Source organism: Macaca fascicularis, chromosome 14, assembly GCF_037993035.2.
Source record: "Macaca fascicularis isolate 582-1 chromosome 14, T2T-MFA8v1.1".
Classification (NCBI taxonomy): Eukaryota; Metazoa; Chordata; class Mammalia; order Primates; family Cercopithecidae; genus Macaca; species Macaca fascicularis.
In genome coordinates this window covers 132,474,819-132,499,736 of record NC_088388.1, presented here as the reverse complement: position 1 = coordinate 132,499,736, position 24,918 = coordinate 132,474,819, and the positions used below count along the sequence as shown (strand labels likewise).

The following is a 24,918-nucleotide window of genomic DNA, read 5'->3' as shown; positions in this document are numbered from 1 at the left end:
CCTCCCAAAGTGCTGGGATTACAGGTATGAGCCACCGCGCTGGGCCTGTTAGAACAAATCTTAGTCAAAAGTCCTCATGTGCCAATAAAAAAATAAGAGTTTTTCATATTTGTATTAGTATATGCAAACAGATCTTTAGAAGATATTCCCAACAGGCGTATTTCTCCATTTAGACTGCACCATTCTCTTACAAAACCTAACTTTAGTAAGTGGGGAAACAACGTTGGTTTACTTTCTCTCTTTGAACTTTTTTGCCTCTCACATGTTTGACAGACCTAATGCTGACAGTTTTCTAAGATTTATTACTGAAATTTAAATTTAACACAGCACATGAAAAAAAGAGTCCAATATTACACTTTCATTCACTACATTAGACTTTCAGAATTCACTACCAAGTATATCTTTTAACATGTGTGTGATGTATGAAGGAAGCAGACTCCTGCCTATTTCTTCATTCATTAATATATTCACTCATTTATTCAACAAACATTGAACATTATTGCGCACCTAGCAGGTACTATATTTGGGCCAAGAAATGCAATGAACAATTCCTACTCTCATGGTCCCTGCCTTCTAATAATACACAAATAAACAACACACATAAACAATATTCTAATTATACATATATAATTAATTGTAATTGCAATAAATACTATAAAAGTATAGGGGTCCACAAAAGTGTATAATAGGGGGTGCGAATCTGAGAGATCAGGAAAAGTTTCCCTCAGGAAGTGACACTTAAGATGGAATATGATGAATAAGCAGGGTTCAGCCATATGCAAAAAGGTGGCTGCAGAGCATATCACATGCGATGGGCAGCACATGCAACAGCTCTGGGCATGTGTGGGAAAATGAAAGCAAGCCAAGGGAGCAGAACTACACTGAGCAAGAGGCAACTGGAGGGAGGGAAAATCGGAGCAGTAATAAGAAGCTCAAGGCTTTGGGCTTTGTACAAAGAGCAACAGAAAGCCCCTAAAGAATTCTCAGCAAGAGAATGAAAAGAGTAGCATACTTAATTATATTTAGAGTATGAACTCAATTATTTTTTAAAATGTACAGAAATGATAGTAGATATATTACAAATATTGAATTGTTGCAATGTTTCCCTAACATAGAAGGATTATGAATAATTATTTTTCTTTATGTATACTTTTCAAGCTTCCCAAATTTATACTATCCATAAATTCTGACACTTAAAGAAAAAAACAAAAAAACCCACGCCCTCAAACACAACACTGGAGTAGCTCCCTTCTTCCCTTGCCTCAGGGAACTTTTCCATCCATTGCACACATTTATTTGCATGATACACCCTTGAATCCAGACTTAGTCAGCTATAAATTCTAAGTGACAACTCATCTATGCCCCTGCACTTCATCCACTACCAAAGCTGTAACTCAGATGACAACTTTTTTTTTTTTTTGACACAGGGTTTTACTCTGTCACCCAAGCTGGAATGCAGTGACACAATCGTATCTCACTGTAGCCCTCTACCTCCTGGGCTTACCATGCCTGGCTATCTATCTATCTATCTATCTATTTAGAGATGGAGTCTTGCTCTGTCACCCAGGTTGGAGTGCAACGGCACAATCTCGGCTCACGGCAACCTCCACCTCCCAGGTTCTGGGAAGGGATTCTCCTGCCTCAGCCTCCCAAGTAGCTGGGACTATAGGTGCATGCCGCCACGCCTGGCTAATCTTTTTTTTTTTTTTTTTTTTTTTTAATTTTTAGTAGAGACGGGGTTTCACCGTGTTGGCCAGGATGGTCTCAATCTCCTGACTTCGTGATCCACCCACCTTGGCCTCCCAAAGTGCTGGGATTACAGGCATGAGCCATCGTGCCCAGCCCTTAATTTTATTTTTTGTAGAGATGGGGGTCTCACTGTGTTGCCCAGGCTGGTCCTCAGATGACCACTTGTGTGTGTGTGTGTGTGTGTGTGTAATTATTATTTTTAATGTCCAGAATGTATAACACAAGGGCCAGAGCTTCCTCCTGGACTCAATTTTATAAATTCTCGATTGGTTGGTGAGGCCAATAGGGATACTTTTTCTTGTCTAATTTGGTTTCCAGAAAAGCTTAGTTCAAGTCCTCAGTGGTCATCTGATCAAGTGGAATTAAGTTCTTTATCTTCTCCATCTGTTTCTCATATTCTACAATCCGGGCCTTTGAGAGAGACACCCACTCAGCACAAGATTTCACATCTTCTTTTTCTTCGGCATCCACCTGGGCAGTATATTTATCCTCTGGCACAGGAATCTTCAGGGCATTAAACTTCTTCTCAAAGTCATCCACCAAGCCGGCCTTGGCCACACTGGCCTTGTAGTAAGCCCAGTCGATAGCTGGTGGATTCTCAGGTAAAGCAGCCAACCTGGAGGTGAGGGTCTCATTCCAGGACTTCAGGGAACCAGCAATGGCCTTTTGGTTCTGGGGTATGATCTCCGCAAAAGCTACCCAGTCAATGGTTTTTAGAGCAAGTTTTCGCCCAGCCATCTTGGGATCCTTCACCGACCCTCGATGACCACTTTTAACTGTGGTTCGGTTCTAAGCCAATCCACAGTGTCTCTCAGTTCCATTACATTTCTAATGGAAAATACCACTGACACTACTGATGCCCAATGAAAAGAACGAACACTGTAGGAATCTTAGCTAATACATTACCTTAAGGTAGTTTATAATGTACTTAAGAGGAGGAATAGAAAAACAGCAAGTAAACCTAACCGTGGTGCATAGTTACTCCAAATGTCTGTCTTCATTTGCAAACTCAAGTTTGGGACTTGAAATTCTTTCATATTGTGTATGTATACATGTTCAGAATCTTATTACGTAACAAGCCAATTATACCTGAGTTCAAAGATTTAAATAGATTTTTTTTTAAAGCACCTTACCTTCAAAGCAAAGCATTTCAGGTTTTCAACACTGTAGTAGTTTGCAGTTTTCAAAAGATAGACAACTTTGTTACATGGCTGTCAGCGAAAAGATTCTGCTAACCAGACCACACTGAAATATAGAAATGTTCTCAGCAAAGAGCTTGAAAGCACTCCAGGATCCAGATATTCAGGCTACTGCCCCTAACTTTAAAGCACAGCACTTACTTAATAGTTTAAAGCTTTCCTACCTATCATTCAGTTTATTTTCTGACAACTACTTTTACTCAGCTTGCTTGTTCTCATCTAGGTTTCCTTTTGTATATCTTCCCCTTCATGTTCCCAAGCCAAAAGTGAACTTCCATATATTGAAAACCTATGATACTGAAACATCAGATATGGAATTAAACAACCAAACAAAATGTACTAAGTGCTGCTTAGTAAGTGTGCAGAATTTGCCTTTATTAAAAACCATAAACTGGGAAGTATATAAAGAAAGAATGGGAGACACAAGGAGGTTCAGCATACACCTAAGGCAGCAGGTTGATTTATTTGATAAACAGACATCCAATTCCAGAGACCCTCTAGTGCTCTTCACTAGCACGGAACTCCACAGTTTTCAATGTCCCACAGATCATATCCAACTTACACTCACCTACACGGCTTATAATGGCGAACTGACACCTCCCAAACCATCCATTCCAACTGCTCTTAATAAATGTTGCCCAAGCATTTTGTAAGCATTTAAGGATGAGGAAAGCAATGTTTCTTTACCAAGGTATGGTAAGAGCTTTGGGGGTAGTAAAATGGAAGCAGGTGGGTAATACATCATCGGTAAATGTAGAGAATTTGTCAATCGTTGTTTTGGTGTTGAAATTTTAAACATACGCCACTGCTTTTGGAATGGAATGAAACTCTGAATTTAAGGGGAAAGCTGGAGAGACGGGTTGGCAGTATATTAATAAAGTTGAGTTCTAGTCCTGATCCCACCACTTAATAGTGATGTGATTTAAAGCAGGACTGAACATTCCCAGGCCTCAGCTGCCTCTTGCTGAATCCTGTCTTACAGCAGTGGTTCCCAACTGGGATACTGCCACCCATGGGATATCTGGAGATGCCTGCAGTCATTTTTAGCTGCCATAACTGGGATACTGCTACTTGTATTTAGAGGCCAGAGACGTTACTAAACATCCTACAATGCACAAGACAGCCTCCACAACAAAAAATTATCCACTCCAAATGTCAACAGTGCCAAAGCTGAGAAACACTGGTTTACAGAATACCGTTAAGCTCTAAGATTCTATAACCTATATGTCTATGCAAGTTAAGAGGGCCAGGTATCTGCTTTATGGGTAGAAAGCTTAACATAAAGGGATTAATTAACTTGCTGAGATCATAGTGTAAACCCATATGGCAAAACCTGGGTCTCCTGATCATCAGCCCAACTACAGAGTGACTAGATTTGGCCTCTAGGACAGTTCTTTCTTCCAGAGAAGTCTAACACCAACCTGTACACATAAGAAGAGGAAGGTTTTTAAAAAGTACCTTATCTAGCTAGGTATGTAACAAGGCAGAGTCCAAGATTTTGCTCTCCAATGAGTGCCGCTAACTTTCAAGTAATAATAAATTCTTCCAGATTCTAAAGACTTCAACTAACACTTTCAAATGAATATGAATAGAATCCACAAGAGAGAGCTGGGAGGTCATGATTTTATGTTCATGTTGCTTTGGTTTAATGCCTAAGCATATGGTTTCTTTCAGCATTTCTTGAAAAATATATACTCTCTGATTCTTAAGCAGAAATACTTTATTTGTTGATTTCTTTCATACTGTTCCCTACTTTTTCCTAATATGCAAAAAAAAAAGTGTGTGTGTGTGTGTGTGTGTGTGTGTGTGTATGTGTGTGTGTATCTCATTCATCCTAACACTTCATGGCACAATAATCTCAGGACATTAAATTTCTGTTGCTTCATTTTACTAAGAGTGTTTGGGAAAAGACAATATTAAAACTCTTGGCCAGGTATGGTGGCTCACGCCTGTAATCCCAGTACTTTGGGAGACCGAGGCAGGAGGATTGCTTGAGCCCATGGGTTTGAGACCAGCTTGGGCAACAAAGTGAGACCCTGTCTCCACAAAAAAATTAAAAAATTAGCTGGGCATGGTGGTAAACCCCTGTGGTCCCAGCTACATGGAAAGTTGAGACAGGAGGATTCCTTGAACCCCAGGAGTTCAAGGCTGCAGCAAACCGTGTTCTCCAGCTTGGGAGACAGAGCAAGACCCTGTATCAAAAACCAAAACAACAACAACAACAACAAAAAAAAAACACTCACACACTTTCTAAAAATTGAAATAAGAAAACCTCTTGGGTGGACACAGCCTATGGAACCTGGAGTCCTATCTATTTACATGGCATTTTCTTGTCCTGAACTCATTCATTCTTAATAGCTATTTATTTAATAAGCTGTTTATTTTGTATGTAAACTCACTGATTTGTACTGGCAGCTCTTTTACTTAAAAATATGCTGGAATTTCCACTAAAGCCTCTTATTATTCAAAGTTTGCTAGTTCAGGCATGAAAATTTCCCTTAGGCATAGGAGATCTAATCTTTTCTACAAATATCACTGAACCACTTTTTAAATCCAAGAATGTCAAAGAGAAATTTTTCTTCTTTACTCATGAAACTTAAAACCAGATTTTTGTTTTCTTTGAAAAAAAAAAAAAAACCAGGATAATCATCTGTCCTCTAGATAAAATATTTTTCCAATATAGGAAAATAGATTTTAAAACTTGCTATCTCATCTAACTAAGCCATAAGGGGAGCTTTTTAAAGAGAAGGTTATTGTAAATTAGAATTGTAACCTATAGTTTTGAAGAACCAGAGGACTCATAATACTTCAGAACTCAGAAGGAATAAAGCAAAGCAGAGAATAATATTTTATATTTGCATAATATTTTATAACTTAAAATTCTGTTTACACACACAATCTTATTTGGTCCTTGTAATGATTCTGTAAGGCGGGAATTACAATCACCTTTCTGCAGATTAAGAGGATAGGGCTCAAATATGTGAGGAGATTATTACAACCTCAAAACTACAAAGCATCAGCAACCAAAGCAGAACCCAGGTCTTCTAACGCCAAATTATTTTAAAATAAAGATAAAGAAACACACAAACTAGTCCACAGCCTCTCACCTGTCAAAGCTATAATACGTTTGAACAGAAACACTTGTCAGCCCTTCCAAAAGAGCCAGTGAAGTACCTGCCCCACTCGCAAACCCACAACTAAAGAAGAGAAACTCACGTCCTTACACTGTGATGTTCTCTCATCAATGAGTATTTGTATATATACGATGTTCCAAATATTACACGACACAGAAGACAAGCTTCCCGTCCTCAAGTCACAGACTATTTAGAGCCAAGATACACACAGAGGAATTGCATATTGCCATTAAAGATTTAAATTAGTAGGTCAATACAACAACAAATGATATGATTCAAGGAAGACTATGACTGGGGTAGTCACAGTGGAGCCTCCAACAGGAAAACAAACATAAAGTTATGAATATGAAATTAGGTACAAAGAATGTTTGTTAAGAATGAGAACAGAAATCACAAAAATATTACAAATTTTAAAAGCTGGCAACACAAAACAAAATTTAGAAAAGTAACAATATGTTTATTAATTCCTTAGTCTCTATAATGTTTGCCACATATTTAGGATCTTTGATCACCTCACCATATGCCCATGATTTTGCAATACTGTCTAGGAAATAATAGTTAAGACTTTCCTTTAACGTGGTTAATCTTAAAATTTAATATTAACAGCTTGGAATGGTTTCTTTCTACTTCATAACTCATTATTGAAAATCATGCAGAGTTTTAAGGACCACTGTTAAATCTGGGGCATTTCAAGTTTTCTTGTAGTGTGGCTAATCCTAAATACCCTTTGACATAAGAAAACTCATAACCTGGTTTTTCAACCACATCCACACTGTCATGGCATTACGGGGGCTTGCACTAGCATTCATGGTAGGCCCTACAAATTCATGTTACAAACCTAGGTGAGTCAAATAAGATGGCAGAGTATTCCTGGCAGCCATTCCAACACCGAGATGCCCAGCAATAGCAACTATACACAGCAGTGGCTGTGGACCACGTAAGTTATCCCACTAACCCAAACTGAATATGCTCCCAATTCGAGTTCCCTCGGCTGGGAAAAAAGCCAGTGGCAATTTAATACTACCCAACATGAAGAGAAGAATGACACAGGGAAGAAGAGTGGAAGAAGAGAACCATCTTAACTGACCACAGCTAAAGCATCTTATTTTGAAAATTTGAGGACACAATGCTAGGTGAAATCCAGGGTCTTGTAAGTGGTTCCTTTGTAAGCGAAGGGCTCTAAAACTGGTTAGATGGGCTTCCCTTTAAATCTGCCTCTGAATAATTAAGAACCAAACGAACTGTAACATAATAGTAATGGAAGTAGTGGCAGGAGCAACAGTAACAGTAAATCTCTACCACATATTGATGAAAAACAAAACCTGAGAGCTTACTACTATGACAGGTACTCTGCTAAGCACTTCACATGAATTAACTTTAATTTTACTGTATTAATTTTATTTTAGTGTCATTTTTGTTATTTTTAGACACTCTGACAGATTTATACATAGTCACTATTTTGTAAAACAACCCTACAAAGCTACTTTACATTATTACTACTCTTTTATAGATAAGGAAATTGACTTCAACAATCACACAGCAGAGCTGAGACTAAACCCTAGGTCTATCTATGCTCCTTCACGACAGGAATTCAGAAGAGGAAGAGACCACCTCAGTGAAGAGATCCACTGAAAAGGCTTTACAGACAGGTGTATGAAGCTGGATGTTGGGGAATGAGTTAAGAGATGAACAGAAAGACAAGATGACGACCTGCATTTGAGGCAGATGGGCCATGGTAACAAAAGAAGAAAAATGGAAATGCACAGGGTTATTCAGAAGACAGTGACAGAATAAATCTACAGAGCCAAAGACCGTGCTACAAATCCTGTGATCCCCCAGTAGAAAACGAATTAAAGTCTTATGACCATGTTCTCCTTATTATGTAGCCATAAGCTTTCTTTTACATAGAAAAAAGAGAAAAAAAGAATATTTCTTTAGAGTCCAATTCCATCTCCCCAGTTCTCTATGAAAGGGCAGATGCAAAGAGCGTGCAAAGAATTGCCCCATCTCTGTCACCTGGAAAGCCAGATCCAGTGATTTCTGCCTTGATGGTAAGGTGATTTCCACTGGAAACTGAGGTTTTACACCAAGCATGTCACGTCATTATCCACTACAGAGGAGGTACAGAAAAGGACCCATCATGGAGGCTTAAAATCAGAGCCTCTAAACTCCAGCTAGTTCCTCAAGGTTTCATTAGAAGAGGTTTTTTGTGTGGTTTTGTTTTTTAATGTGAGCTAAAAGGTGCTGTTCACACATGAGAATAATGACAACTAAAGTTTTAACAGATTTTACTTACTTTGCACGTAGGAAACGTACTTGACAAGAAAGGCACAGAAAGTAAAATCTGTGAGTTCAGGAGAGATCAAAACAAAAACACTCCTCCTCAAAAAGTTACCCGACTCTGAACTCACTTGAAGGAATAGTTTTTTGCAATTTGCAAACAGCATGTGGGATATTAGCCCCAGGGTCGTAAAGGAGAAAATATTTGTTCTGGCTTCCATAAAATCCAAATCCCTCACCCAACGTTACAAAAACCTCCTCTCCCCACTATTGCCTATGTTGGACAGAGAGAGAAAGACTGAGGGAGAAAAAGGGAACGACAGGGAGTGATCTGCTGTAAACGGACACCAGAGCCGGATGAAAGAGGAATTCCACCAATTTCATCTCAGCATTTTGTTCTATTTTTCATATGCCTTAAGTCTGCACAAGCTGTACTAACAGGATGAAACACTGTGAAAATCACAGAAGTAAGCATCTCTAAAATTACATGCATAATCTGTTTTCAATTTAAATCAAAGTCTCATCTCTGACCTACCTCTAGAGAGTAACTTAAGCTGGAAATATATATAGAAAATGATCAGATGTTTGACACTAACAGTCATCACCCACAAAATAGAGAAGTCAGGCTTCAACAGAATTCATGAAAAGAATAAATAAGAGAATAACATAATGCTTTTGCATACCACTCTTGAAGTTTACATGCAGTTAGCATCTATTTCAGCAGACACTCTAAAAATACGTGTCCTCTATAGGGATCCTGGGCCCTAAAGCAGGCTTCTCAACCTGAGGTGGTGCATAAATGGTCTTCTGGGGGGGTTACAAATCCCCCAAAACAGTATATAAAACTTTCCATGCATATGCATTATATTAGTCTGTTTTCATGCTGCTGATAAAGACATACCCAAGACTGGGCAATTTACAAAAGCAATAGGCTTATCGTAGTTACAGTTCCACGTGGCTAGGAAGGCCTCATAATCATGGCAGAAGGTGAAAGGCACATCTCACATGGCAGCAGACAAGAGAAGAGCTTGTGCAAGGAAACTCCCCTTTCTGAAACCATCAAATCTCATAAGACTTATTCACTATCACGAGAACAGCATGAGAAAGACCCACCCCCATGATTCAATTATCTCCCATCGAATCCCTCCCACAATATGAGGAAATTACAGAAGCTACAAGATGAGATTTGGGTGGGGACACAGAGCCAAACCATATCATTCCACCCCTGGCCCCTCCCAAATCTCATGTCCTCACATTTCAAAACCAATCATACCTTCCCAACAGTCCCCCAAAAGTTTAGCTCATTTCAGCATTAACTCAAAAGTCCACAGTCCAAAGTCTCATCTGAGACAAGTCCCTTCTGCCTATGAACCTGTAAAATCAAAAGCAAGTTAGTTACTTCCTAGATACAATGTGGTACAGGCATTAGGTAAATAAAGCCATTCCAAATGGGAGAAACTGGCCAAGACAAAGGAGCTATAGGCCCCATGCAAGTCCAAAATCCAACAAGGCAGTCAGATCTTAAAGCTCCAAAATGATCTCCCTTGACTCCAAGTCTCACATCCAGGTCACACTGATATAAGAGGTGGGTTCCCATGGTCTTGGACAGTTCCCCACCTGTGGCTTTGCAGGATACAGCCTCACTCCCCGCTGCTTTCACAGGCTGGTGTTGAGTGTCTGTGGCTTTTCCAGGTGCATGGTGCAAGCTGTCAGTGGATCTATCATTCTGGGGTCTGGAGGATGGTGTGGCCCTCTTCTCACAGCTCCACTAGGTGGTACCCCAGCAAGGACTGTGTGTGGGGGATCTGACCCCACATTTCCCTTCTGCACTGTCCTAGCAGATGTTCTCAATGAGAGCCCCACCACTGCAGCACACTTCTGCCTGGACATCCAGGCATTTTCATATATCCTCTGAAATCTAGGTGAAGGTTCCCAAACCTCAATTCTTGACTTTCTATGCACTCACAGGCTCAACACCATGTGGAAGTTGCAAGGCTTGGGGCTTGCATCCTCTGAAGCCATGGCCTGAGCTCTATGCTGGCCCCTTTCAGCCATGGCTAGAGCGGCTGGAATGCAGGGCACTGAGTCTACAGGCAGCACACAGCACAGGGACCCAGGGCCCAGCCCACGAAACCACTTTTTCCTCCTAGGCCTCCGGGCCTGTGATGGGAGGCTTGGCTGTGAAGGCCTCTGACATGCCCTGGAGACATTTTCCCCATTGTCTTGGGGATTAACATTTGGCTCCTCGTTACTTATGGAAATTTCTGCAGCCAGCTTGAATTTCTCCTCAGAAAACAAGATTTTCTTTAATATCACATTGTCCAGCTGCAAATTTTCTGAACTTTTATGCTCTGCTTCCCTTATAAAACTGAATGCCTTTAACAGCACCCAAGTCAACTCTTGAATGTTTTGCTGCTTAGGAATTTCTTCCGTTAGATATCCTAAATCCTCTCTCTCAAGTTCAAAGTTGCACAAATCTCTATGGCGGGGCAAAATGTCACCACTCTCTTAGCTAAAATATACCAAGAGTCACCTTTACTCCAGTTCCCAACAAGTTCCTCATCTCCATCTGAGGCCATCTCAGCCTGGATTTCATTATCCATATAACTATCAGCATTTTGGTAAAAAACCATTCAACAAGTCTCTAGGAAGTTCCAAACTTTCCCACATTTTCTTGTCTTCTTCTGAGCCCTCCAAACTGTTCCAACCTCTGCCTGTTACCCAGTTCCAAAGTCACTTCCACATTTTCAGGTATTTTCAGTGGCACCCCATTCTACTGGTACCAGTTTACTCTTTTAATCTGTCTTCATGCTGCTGATAAAGACATACCTGAGACTGGGCAATTTACAAAAGAAAGAGGTTTATTAGACTTAAACAGTTCCACATGGTTGGGGAGGCCTCACAATCATGGCAGAAGGTAAAAGGCACGTCTCACGTGGCAGCGACAAGAGAAGAGAGCTTGTGCAGGAAAACTCCCCTTTTTAAACCCATCAGATCTCAAGAGACTTACTAACTATCACGAGAACAGCACGGGAAAGACCCACCCCATGATTCAATTATCTGCCACTGGGTCCCTCCCACAACATGAGGAAATTACGGGAGCTACAAGATTTGGGTGGGGACACAGAGCCAAGCCATATCAAGCATAAAAGCACTTTTTGGAGGAGTCCATAGATTTCATCTTTTCCTATAAAGTAGTCAAAACCTAAGCTATTTCACTGACGTTACCCCAAGATCTAAAACTGTCTGGCAAATAAAAGATTGAGATTTCTTTTTTTTTACTCAGCCACTGCTTTAGTGATTCACAGCAAAGGTTCTCAGCTCATTCTCTATCACCAGTGGACTTACCAGCTAGACCAAATATGGTCAGAGTGAAAACTTCATATCTGATGCTTACAAATCAGATTGAATTAAAAATAGCAACCTAACCAATTGGTTATCCATTTTTTCTTCCTGGTAAACAAACACAGGAATTCTTGAAACACTAGATCTAGTAAGTAAAGCTGTAGATTTAAAAAACAAAAAAAGAACAAAAAAAACCCAACAGTTTTCTGAATAAATTTTTCCAACCTCTCAGGATGGAGGAGGGCTTCAAACCAAGTTTACCTGCCTACAAAACACACCTAAACTTTCAGAAGAGGAAGATATTTCTGTTGACCACATTTTCAAAACCTTCAAGTGCAATTATAATTAACAAATATGAACTAATTCAATTAATCAGTTATAAATTTATATGCCTACAAAGTCACTCCTTTGGATCTAAAACTCATATACCTAAGGTGGGTTAGCTGATAAGAAAGGGAAAGAAGTGTGGATGTTTTGGTGGTAGTGTGAGAGAGGTTGGGTTTAAATTACTTTCAAGTGATTTGGATTACAACCAATATTATTTCCCCAAGGTCCAAAAAATGAATCACATGCAAAGCTAGGAAATGAATCCAAAATGCCTAACACCCACGATACTGTGCTCTTTTTTTCACCCAGAAAACTATCTGAAAGGCTGTAAACAACACAGCCTTCCAGAGATGCAGTGGGTGGTTTCTGTCCACACAGTACATCGGATGGCACCTTTCAGTAAACCAGCACTTCATCCTGTGGAGAACGGAATCTCAGATTTCAGCTGGAAAGCTTGGTAAAGTTACCTTTGTACTTTGTCCCTGAATGTCTTCATCTATAGCTATTACTAGTAGACTAAGTAGGTGCTGTTTCAGGTGGCTGTCTAGTGTGGAATAGTTGTAATTCTCCAAATTTTAAGTTAATGATAAATGTTTGCTTTTCAGACAAACTAATTCAAGGACAGAGATTATAGCTATAGAGTTGGGCATATTTTTTAAATAAGAGAGCCCCATCTTTAAAGCAGTGATTCTTAGGGAGAGACATACAACCCCAACCCTCAAGAATATCAGAACTTCCTGGGGGTGTATGCAATGAAAAAAACAGCAAATATTTAAGTTCATAATTTTGTTTTGTTTTGAGAAGGAGTTTCCCTCTTATTGCCAAGGCTGGAGTACAATGGCACGATCTTGGCTCACCACAACCTCCACCTCCCAGGTTCAAGCAATTCTCCTGCCTCAGCCTCCTGAGAAGCTGGGATTATAGGCGCATGTCACACACCAGGCTAATTTTTTTTATTTTCAGTAGAGAGAGGGCTTCTCCATGTTGGTCAGGCTCGTCTCGAACTCCCGACCTCAGGTGATCTACCTGCCTTGGCCTCCCAAAGTGAGCCACTGCACTCGGCCCATAATTTTGTATTTAAAAAAGGAAAACAAAAACATTACCCTTACAACAAGAACAGTTAAAGAAGAGTGTGTGACTCTTCCATTAACGAGAGGGGGAACAGGTGAAGTAAAGTTGCTATTCCTGTTTTCAGAAGTGTAGCTGATTAGGTGCCACGAAGGGCCCTTCTGCTCCAACAATGAGATCCTGCAAAAGTCAGTTTTTACTCCACATCTCACAAGGAAGTGGGGGAATCTTTAAAAGGACAAACTGATACAGCTGTAGGCTAAAACCAGAGAGCAGAAAGATGGGTGAGGAGTGTTAAACTGAGAGCAAAGGCTCATTTTAACACTTCAGTGGGCCGGGCACGGTGGCTCACGCCTGTAATCCCAGCACTTTGGGAGGCCAAGGCAGGCAGATCACCTGAGGTCAGGAGTTTGAGACCAGCCTGGCCAACATAGCGAAACCCCGTCTCTACTAAAAATACAAAAATTAGCCAGGTGTGGTGGCAGGCGCCTGTAATCCCAGCTACTTGGGAGGCTGAGACAGAAGAATCGCTTGAACCTGGAAGGTGGTGGCTGCAGTGGGCTGAGATCATGCCACTGCACTCCAGCCTGGGCAACAGAGTGAGACTCCAACTTAAAAACAAACAAACACACACTTCAGTGGGGACACTGAGCCCTTGGACCAGCAGAAAGGCAGGTAAGAGGAAAGCGGGGCCTGACATTTTGAGGTAATGCCAGAGATCCTGAAAGAGCTAGTCACCCCAGAAAGAGGCTGTCCTGTCAACTCAGTGGAAGGCCGCACTCTCAAGAAAAACCATCCTTGGCCAGGCACAGTGGCTCACACCTGTAATCCCAGCAGTTTGGGAGGCTGAGGCAGGTGGATCACCTGAGGTCAGGAGTTCAAGACCAGCCTGGCCAACAAGGTGAAACACTGTCTCTACTAAATGTACAAAAATTAGCCAGGTGTGGTGGCAGGCACCTGTAATCCCAGCTACTCGGGAGGCTGAGGCAGGAGAATTGCTTGAGGTTGCAGTGAGCCAAGACTGTCACTGCACTCCAGCATGGGCGAAAGAGCAAAACTCCATCTCAAAAAAAAAAAAAAAAAAAAAAAAAAAAAAAAAAAAAAAGCATCCTTGGCATAGCAATATCCAGAATCTATAAGGAACTTAAACAACAAGAAAAAAACAACCCCATTAAAAAGTGGGCAAGACATAAACAGATACTTCTCAAAAGACATGTATGTGGCCAATACACATACAAAAAAATGCTCAACATCACTCATCATCAGAGAGATGCAAATCCAAACCACAATGACATGCCATCTCACACCAGACAGAATGGCTATTAAAGAATCAAAAAACAGGCCGGGTTCAGTGGCTCGCGCACGTAATCCCAGCACTTTAGGAGGCCAAGGTGGGCAGATCACCTAAGGTCAAGAGTTTGAGACCAGACTGGCCAACATGGCAAAACCCTGTCTCTACTAAAAATACAAAAATTAGTTGGGCATGATGGCAGGAGCCTGTAATCCCAGCTACTTGGGAGGCTGAGGTAGGAGAATCGCTTGAACCCAAGAGGCAGAGGTTGCAGCGAGCCAAGATCATACCACTACACTCCAGCTTGGGCAACAGAGCAAGACTCCATCTCAAAAAAAAAAAAAAAAACCAATAGATGTTAGTGAGATTGCAAAGAAAGGGGAATGCTCATACTGTTGGTGGGAATGAAAATTAGTTCAGGCCCTGTGAAAAGCTTGGACAGGTCCAAAAGAAAAGTTTGGACATTTCACAACTAAAAGCAGAACTACCATTCAACCTGGCAATCCCATTACTGGGTATATACCCAAAGGAAAAAAAATCAGTCTATCAAAAAGACACACGTACTTGTGTGTTTATCACAGCACAACTGACAACAGCACAGACATGGAATCATGCTAGCTGCCCACAGATGGTGGACTGAATAAAGAAAATGTGGTGGCTCATGCCCATAAACTCAGCTATTTGGGAGGCTGAGCTGGAAGGACCACTTGAGACTGGGAGTTCTAGACCAGCGTGGGAATATAGTGGGACCCCGTGTCTAAAAAAGTTAAATAAATAAAATAAAAAATAGTTCCCCAGGTGTGGTGGTGCATAGCAATAGAAAAACAAAAGAGAAAGCATCCTTGGGTTAGGCCTAGATTTTCATAGATTAATATCAACCAAATATCCATTTATAATACAAGCAAAGAAACCACCATATGTACAAGTCATAAGAAATAACAAACAACAGATTTAGATCTCTAAGAACTTCAGATATTTGAAATATCACATATGGAATATAAAACAGCTGTGCACACAATGTTTTAAAAATCTGAAAAGGAGTAAGCCAGGTGTGGTGGCTCACGCCTGTGATCCAGCACTTTGGGAGGCCAAGGCGGGCAGATCACCTGAGGTCAGGAATTCGGGACCAGCCTTATTAACATGGATAAACCTCGTCTCTACTAAAAATACAAAAATTAGCCAGCATGGTGGCGGCCGCCTGTAATCCCAGCTACTCCAGAGGCTGAGGCAGGAGAACTGCTTGACCCCGGGAGGTGGCAGTTGAGGTGAGCCGAGATCACACCACTGGCTCCAACCTGGGCAACAGCAGCAAAACTCCATCTAAAAAAAAAGGAAAGGAGTAAAAAAACTAAGCAAGCAAAAAGCGACTCAATTATAAAAAGAACTAAGCAAAATTTTAGAAATGAATAATATAATTGGTGAAAAAACTCTGGGCACTGGTTAAATAGTAGGTTAGATATGGTTGGAAGAAGTAGTTAAGCTGTAAAACAAAAATGAATCAAGACCCCAGAATAGCACAGAGAGAGAAGAACACAAAAAAAATGACAAAAAGGTTAACAGTATTGGAGGACAGAATGACTACATATGTTTAATCGCAGTCACAGAAGGAAAAAATTAAGCAGGTAGAAGCTAGGTGATATTTGAATAGATAAGAACTGAGAATTCTCAAGAAAGAAAGAAATTCACAGGAATACAAACCACAACATATAACAAGTAGAATAACCGAAAAGAAATTCAGGCAGGGCATGCCTATAATCTCATGCACTTTGGGAGGCTAAGGCAGTAGGATCCCTTGAACTCAGGAGTTCAAGATCAGCCCGGGAACATAGTAAGACCTTGTCTCTACAAAAAAATGTTTAAAAAATTAGCCAGGTGAAGTGCTGCCCATCTGCAGTCCTGGCTACTTGGGAGACTGAGGCAGGAGGATTACTTGAGCCCATGAGGTCAAGGCTGCAGTCAGCCGTGATGTACCACCACACTCCAGCCTGGGCAACAGAGCTAGACCCTGTCTGAAAAAACAGTAAGAAGAAAGAAAGAAAAGGAAAAGAAAGTCACCCTATACACCTTGTAGTAATATTTTAGAATGCCAAAGACAAAGAAAGGATTTTAAAGTAGCTGGAAAGAAGACAGGCAACCTAGAAGACGAAAGATATGAATGACTACAAACATCATAACAGTAATAAATGGAAACCAGAAAGCATATGTAGTCCAAGCTCTAGAACAAAACAACTGTCAACCTAAGATTATGTATCTAGCAAATCTTTATTTCAAGAACAAAATTAGCCATATTTTCAGATATAAAAAACTAGTTCAACATTAAGAGACCTACACTGAAAGAAGTTTCCTTGCACTATTCTAACAGCTTCCTAATTGACCTCCCTCTCCAATCTTCTCTAATGTTCCTAAAACAATTCTGATCATGTTACTTTCCTGCTTGAAACTGCCAGATGAATTTCTAGACCCTATATAATAAAGTCCAAATTTCTTAGCTGGGCATTGAAAGTGCTTTACAATGTAGTTACTCGCCAATGTTCTCTTCGATGGACAATCTGCCTCTTCAATTTACTAGCTGTGACCTTGGGGCAGGTAATTAGCCTACCCAAGCCTAAGACTCAGTATCTGTAAAATGATACCTCTAAAACTGCTGAGACCAACAATAGCTCAGATGGTATGGACTGAACGTATGTGTCCCCACAAAGTTCACATGATGAAACCCTAACCCTAATGTGATGGCATTAGGAGGTAGTGCCTTTGGAAGGTAATTGGGTTAAATGAGATAATGAGATGAAAACTCCATCATGGGCTTAGTGCCCTTATAAGAGACTCCACGGCTCTCTTTTTCTCCACCATGTGAGGACACAGCAGCATGCAAGCCGGGAATGGGGCCCTCATCAGGAACCCAATCTGTAGGCACTTCATCTTGGACATCCCAGGCTCCAGAACCCGTGAAATAAATGTCTTATTTATGCCACCCTGTTTGTGGTATTCTGTTATAGAAGCCCAAGCTCACTAAGACCCCAGCTAGAGCAATAAGCACAATGCTATCACATAGTTTTCAGTAACTGGCAGGTGTTATCATTATAACTCACTCATCCCAAAATACAACATATGCATTCCCAAGTCCATGCCTTTGCCCAGTTTCCTCCACTTTCCCATCCACACTCCTGTCCCTCCCAAATCTATACTTAAGTCAGTCAAATTATCTGTACAAGTCCAGCTCCTTCTTGAAATTCTCCTCTACCAGGTCAGCCCAGACAGAGTAAGTGCTCACTTCTAAACCCACAAGATATTTACCCAAATGCTGCTCTGTTATTTAACTAAACTATATGTTCCCTCTGGTAAAGGAAAGACATTATCTTAAGTTCTCCTGTTTTGCCCACGGAGTGCTTTACTGCCATGAAAATGGAGACTACCAAATAAATATGGATTGGCTGATTAAGTTTCAGTACCCTGACAGAGATGCTTTAAAGGAAAAACATGCCCACCCCCCACACACACACAAAAAAAGCAGCTGTCTGGATTTGTTGCATCGTCTCTCAGCTTCCAGACAGCTGCACTTCATTCTAAAGACACTAAATACGTTCCTTAGAGAAAGACATCCAACAAGGAAGTCCATGTTGGGCAGGAAGAAGCGATGGGGCACATCAGCTGACAGTGTGCTTCAGGAAGCATCTTTCAGAGTCCAGTTTCAATAGAAGTCAATTGCACCCTGTATTTTTATCACTCAAAAGGAAGAAAACAGAGATCTTCCAGGGGCTGCCACAGAGTAGGTGCTCCATAATTTTTGGCTTGCTTTGAACAGGTGAACCAAGGCCATTACTCAGATCATTTTGTCTGTGTGTTCAAAAAGAAGTGGGGAGGCGGTAATCTCGGCAGCTCTCAGTTTTCCAGCTAACCATTTGCTGAGGACACCACAGCTGACTCCCCCACCCAAAAGTCAGTGGCAACTAATCTCTCAAATGAGTCACAAAGAATACATTATCAAGAAACTGAACTTCCAGTCAGCCACTCCTTCATCCAATGTGGCTGATATTAAGAAGCTAGAAAAAGGCACAATCCACATGCTATCACATTAAACAAACAAATTACATTTTCCCATTACTAGTGCCAAATTTAAAATTCCACTATTGCATCTACTGGAAGCCAAACCAAGATGCAATTTTTTTCATTACACAAAAAATATCCTCATTAAATAACGTTTGGAAAACAGACAAAGGAATAAAAGAATCAACCAGGAAAACCAAAACAACGAAAAGCAGAAAACAATTGGCTAGAACACTTCCACTCATAAACAGCCCCATCAACATTCTGGTTCCTTTTCATCCTGTTTTTCCCCCAAGCATGGATGTTTTGTGTAATTGTAACCATACAGTCTATACTAGTACACCTGCAGCTTGTGTCACTTAATGATATCATAAGCATTTCTCCATCTTTTTCTCCTTCTTAACCTTGCACAAAAGCAGATGGCAGAAAGATTCTGAAATTAAACCAAGTCAATAAATTCTTACCATTCTCTTTCTTCCACAATAACTACTGTAGTAAAAACTGACTTTTCCGGAAGTTCCCAGGGCCACTAGAAATAAGATGTTTTTTTAAAAAATGCCTCGACACAAAGAGCGTCTAAGAAATGTTTACTCACTTTCAAGTGACAAAGAGACACAAACTGAATATTTACTAGAATCACCTCTGGAAAGATAGAAAAAATCAAATTCAGCCTCTGTTACCAACAAATTTTTTATTGTCATTGAGAAGATACAGTACGCTCACACCTAACAATTAAAGCCCAATGTAAACTGCAGTCAGTTACCCTGACTCTCTAAGGGCTGGCGATGTTTTACTCATTTTGCAACCCTAGCACACAGAACAGTGCCTGACACATCATAGATACTCAATAAATGGCTGTTGTACTAAACTGAACTAAAGGCTATGATCTAAGCTTATTTAGAGATAGGAAGGATCACTGTGGGCTGTGGGCTGAGGCTGTCAAACACAGCAGATAGTATGAATATGGCAGAATTTGATTTTGGCAATAATTTTCAGGAGGAAGGTTGAACCATAGAAACCTCGGGAAACTCTGGAAATGAAAGATAACTAAGAAAAAATGTTCACATAGTCCTAACTATATTAAATAGTTTGATGTCTTTATACAAGCAGCACTGAAACCTCTGCTGTATGTATTAACTAGTCATGGGAAATGTAACATACAACACATAACAGATACTACTTAAAACCAAAAGAAACTCACCAACACAAAACACTACAGCATTCCTGGGACATCAGAAACACGGGCTAACTCTCAGGAGGCTTTCTGTGTGCCACGCCAAGAAGCAAAGAGACAGTCAATTAAGGCTTTAGCTCTCCATATACAGCACCACAGTGGATACTGTCCTTGCTAAACTAGGTGTAAAAGAATGTGCTTACGAAAACTTTCAGGATCTCTTTACACTCCAGTGAAGCTATCTGCATATACTGCTAGAATTCTGAAACTATATACAAAGTTCTGAAATTTGCATTCAACTTTAACAGCGTAACATTCACACCACCTGACTATAAACATACCACTTCCCTCCCCCGGTCCCCGAGACAGAGTTTCACTCTTGTCCCCCAGGCAGGCGTGCAGTGGCACAATTTTGGCTCACTGCAACCTCTACCTCCCAGGTTCAAGTGATTCTCCTGTCTCAGCCTCCAGAGTAGCTGGGACAACAGGCGCGCACCACCACGCCCAACTAATTTTTGTATTTTTAGTAGAGACAGGGTTTCACCATGTTGGCCAAGATGCTGTTGATCTCCTGACCTTGTGATTTGCCTGCCTCGGCCTCCCAAAGTGCTGGCATAAGCCACTGCACCCTGCCAACTATAAACATATCTTAAAAGAGAATCCAGCTGGGCACAGTGGCTCACGCCTGTAATCTCAGCACTTTGGGAGGCCAAGGTGGGCACGTCAGTTGAGGTCAAGAGTTCAAGACCAGCCTGGCCAACATGGTGAAACCCCATGTCTACTAAAAATAATGCAAACATTAGCCAGGCAAGGTGGCACGCATCTGTAATCTCAGCTACTCGGGAGGCTGAGGCAGGAGAATGGCTTGAACCTGGGAGGCGGAGTTTTGCAGTGAGCTTTGCAGTGAGCTGAGCTCACATCACTGCATCAGAAACTCTGTCTCAAATAAAAAAAAAAAAAATCCAACTTCACCACTAGGGTACTCTTCAGCAGACTCCATACATCCTAACTTCATTCACACATATTTTCCTTTCTTTTATTACATTTGTGCTTTTAAAAAATTCAAAGAATTTATGGAGAAGGAATTTGCTAATATCACATCTCTAACAGCTGCTAGTTGAATGTACTAAATCCATAGCTGTGTCTGTTACATTGTGGTCAACTTATACTTGATGAAAGTCTGGTTGCTTTCAAAAGAATTGATTTAAACCCGCCCCATGGAGTTTCCTTAAAAACAAGTTCCATAGAGCTTAGGGGTTGTGTGGATAATTCTGCCTGGATGTAATACTGCAATTACTTACGATTAAGTATCTATAGTACTTATCCATTCAGTCTCCTTAGCCTGAAGCACTGAAGCACAAATGCCCATCAACAAGTCATGTGGGAATGAGCAGCGGATATAAAGTACTGCACGCTTTCAAGACAGGTGTTCTTTGTTTTTTTAAAAACATACATACAAGTCTGACAACGATTATAGCTGCCAGATAATTAAGAATTAGAACAATACAAAAGAATATGCCATTCTAAAAAAATGTTACTGGAGTCCAAACAAACGCAAATAAAAGAATTAAACATTTTTTTTAAAATTTCCCAGAAATTTTCATTTGCAGATTTTGACGTGCTTCAGCACACAAACTGTCTTATCTGAAGAATGAAAACTGTTACTGTTTTAATTCTAAATAAGGCACTTCCTCTAGAATATCAAAGATTTGGAAACCTAACACTAATTAGTACACAATCATTCAAAAGAGACATGTGGCATAACATTTGTAAAGCTGAACCACACCTGTCATGAGTCAACAAAAGAATATTTTATATACAAACCACATAGTGTTGAAAACTTGATAATTTGTTTAAACTGATCCATTAAAAGAACTCCACCGTCAAATGGAATAATACAAAAAACTAAAAATTGGATTAACAGAAGTAATGAAGGATTTCCCATTTAAAACGCAAAGGATATTACTCCCTACAAGGGTCTGAATCTCTCCATACTTCTCTTTCTTCATCCACAAAAGGGCACAATAATAGTAACAACTTCTTAGAGTTATCAAGATTAAATAAATTAGTACACATTAAATTCTTGTAACAGAGCCTGGCAAAGGGTAACCACAAAAGAAATGTTTGCTATTATATCAAGAACCAAAATTTTTAAAACGAAAATAAATTGTAATAGCAATTGAGAATAATCATGAAAAATAAAAAAGACACAGTTGTCACGACTTCTGGAAGAACAGTTTTAGGGTATGCTTAAAGCATAAACCAAATAATGGAAAAAGAGCCCCCTACTAAAAAAAGATAGCTACATGCCTTGCAAGTGGATTAATACATCCTATCACCTCGATTCTCTGTCATTAGCACTAGTTTGCAAAATTCGAGTCTACCTCCTATGCTCTGCATGTAAATCCCAGCCCCTACTAGCAAAAAAGCCACAAAACTAGTCCCTTAGGGGAAGGAAATCAGAGGTTAAGGGTATGTGAAGCTCTTCGCATTTTCTAGTTTTATTAACAAACTACCAAGTTGAAATTCATTCCTGAGCTAAACTGCCAAATGCTTCTGCAACAAAAACTGCAAACTTTCACGTGAACAGATCTTTTCAACAATAGAGAGTTGTTCCAGGCTGTGAATAGGACAGTGTCAGTGTGACCAACACAGCGGGTGCTGGACATTCCTGACACCCTTGTCCCCTGGCTAGCCTTTGATCACTTATCTCCCAACTGCATTTGGTTTGGGGAATCACTTTCAGGCAAAGTATATAGACTTTGCCTTAGCGTGTATCATCTACAAGCTAAAACTCATCTTTTGTCACAGAGCCCATCACGAGCATGCCATTAGCATAAAGCACCAAACACAGGAATGCTTTGTTTTCCAAAATCTGTCCACCTTCACTCCTAAACAGTCCCTCCGTGTTTTAATTTGTATATTCTGTAAAACATCATGGGATGACAGTGGCAACTCAATTAAATAATAAAATGACCTAAGAACCGAAAAAGGTCCTGGTCTGGTTACCTGCGGATGGCTGCCAGGGGAAAAGTGTGGAGTACTGCTTTAGGTAAATATGAGGTTGAGGCTTCACTGCTTACTTAGAATGCAGCCTTGGAAAGCAGACTAGACTTGACTCTGAAAATAGATTAATGAAACCTAACCTCACAGAGTTGCTGAAAGGAGTAAAGGAAATAATGGCTCCAAAGTGCCTAGTAGATAGTACACGCTCACTAAACGAAAGCTATTTTAGTCCTCTGTACAACTGTCCAGGAAAATGTGGATCTAATGAGAATTCCAAACAGAGGGAAAGAAAATTGACAAAACTCAAGTTTATTAGTGTGTCTTGGTCAAATGCCCCGAATGCTATTTCCGGATAAGGGTCTGCGTGGTCTCCTCGGCCAGGACAGAGACAAAAAAGGTACTGGATTGATATCCATTTTATTTCTGCAAAAGAAAAGCAGCTCCTTTGTTTGTGTCGAGTCAAACGAACTGCAGATCCCCAGAAGGCTGTGCCCAGCAGCCCGCCGGGCCTCGGAGCTCTACCTCGCTGCTCCTCGGCGACGTCCCCCGCTCACCGTCCCCTCTGGAGAGCACAGCACTGCCGCGCAGGGGCTTCCAGCAAGTTCCAGCGCCCACGCCGCAGCTGCCGCGCTCCCTCCAGAGGGCCGTGCCCACCGCCCGGGAGGGCCCCACGCCGGGGACGAGCCCACCGCCCAGCACAGGACCCCGCCCGGGAGGAGCCCGCCCCCGGGGTCCGACGGCTGTCCGGGGCCGACTCACTGCCTGGGACGCGCCCCCACCCCAAATTAGCTCCCCGCCCAGGTCCCACTGCGGCCGTCCCGGGGCCCCTCCTGCCCGGCCCCGCCCAGCCAGGCCCGAGTCCCAGCCCCGCTGCGGGAACGCGGGCGCGCGCCGCCCCTCCGGCCCGGGACCCCGGGCGCCCTCGGAGCCGGGACCGCTATTCTCTCCCGGACCGGCTCCAGCCGCTTCGGCCCGCTCTGCTTCCGTCGCCCGCAACCCTAGTCTCCCAACAGCGGAAACGCGCACACTCACCCCTGAACAGCAGCAGCAGGACGAAGTCGGGCAGCCGAGCGCAGAGCCGGAGTCGCGGCGGCCGCCTCAGCGCCATGTCGAGGGGAGCTGAGGGGCCAGCGGCCGCGCGGCGCAGCTTGTAGTCCCCGCGCATGCGCCCAGCCCGCCAGGACGCCGCGACCCGCCCCAGTTACCATGGCGACCGCCGGGCCCAGCCGAGCCGGCACCATGGTGACAGAGGAAGCTGGAGTCTGGTTGCTTACGGATGCAGCGATGCTCTGGACCGGCACATGGGTTCTCTTTCAACGGACTTGGCGGGAGGAGAGTAAAGAAGTGTGTCCAAGAGTGAAGCAGGGTATATTTCTATAGTTATAGAATAAATCCATCGCAACAGGTCGGAGAAGGAACACCCCTTTAAAATTTGGGAAACAAAGTATTTCTTATTTTACAAATAAGGGTGCAGCCCAGTTATCTTGGAAGCTTTATTGCCTTCACATCTTTTGGGCCCCCAATTCCAAATGTGATGGAAGGAAAAGAGCTGAAATCTGCTTAAAACATAAGCAATACATACATTATACAATACATAAAAATGATGTCTTGCTAAAATAATTTGTTTCTGTGGTAGATCGAAAGCATGATGGTATACCCAATAGTTTATTCTGCAGAAAAGCAGACTAATTATTTGCTCTGATTCCTGAATACTGGGAGATGGCAAAACCAGGGAAGAACAGGTAAGATGAGGACAAACAGGAAAAATGAAGAGAAGGATAAATTGAAGCAGAAATTAGATCTAAAAAAGCAGGAGTATTTAAAGTCTCACGTAATACTATGGAAAATACTTGAAAAGCTTGTATTTTAGCAAGTATAGAAAGTACACCTCCAATGTTCCCAGAAACAACAATCTAGCAACAATTCTCAATATAATTGTTAGCAAAATAAGCCAGTTTCCAACTAATATTTTCAATGTTTAACTTTTTCGTATACTCATGCTACTTTTTAGTATTTTTAGTTTTTATGCAAAATAGAAGAATATTTATATATTATGTATACAAAATTTATATATGTAAATGCCAGGAAATGTGAAATACATTGAGATTGTTGCCAAGAATATACTTCAGTTTTCACCACTGTATAATCTTCTTTGTAAATCTTTATAACTGCACGGATCTTTATGTGAATTGATTACCTTCTCAAAAATCTTATAGAGACAGAATAAAAATTTTAAAATAACTCAGTTACCTACTATGATCCTATTTGTCTTTCCATTCATAAACCTTCTTTATGTTCCAG

General features: G+C 41.3%; 1 protein-coding gene, 1 long non-coding RNA gene and 1 pseudogene across 7 annotated transcripts in view; all 3 read right to left on the bottom strand.

The window, feature by feature from the left end:
* The window catches only part of JAM3 (junctional adhesion molecule 3), a 110,378-nt gene that overhangs the window by 49,352 nt on the left and 36,108 nt on the right, over positions 1-24,918 (bottom strand). For 2 of the 6 annotated variants that reach the window (XM_065529273.2, XM_065529274.2), the window contains exon 1: positions 23,650-23,738. The exons of the other annotated variants lie outside the window; for them this stretch is intronic. In XM_065529273.2, the coding sequence (XP_065385345.1) occupies positions 23,650-23,725 (76 nt within the window). In that variant the 5' untranslated portion in view covers positions 23,726-23,738. Of the gene's footprint in view, positions 1-23,649; positions 23,739-24,918 lie in introns of those variants that run through there. 6 annotated transcript variants of the gene reach the window in all.
* Positions 1,933-2,510, bottom strand: LOC123568667 (ATP synthase subunit d, mitochondrial pseudogene; annotated as a pseudogene).
* On the bottom strand, positions 22,908-23,177 carry LOC141408544 (uncharacterized). Its single transcript, XR_012423959.1, has 2 exons — positions 23,140-23,177; positions 22,908-23,040 (listed from the first exon to the last, which is right to left on the bottom strand). It is a non-coding gene; the product is annotated as an uncharacterized lncRNA (long non-coding RNA).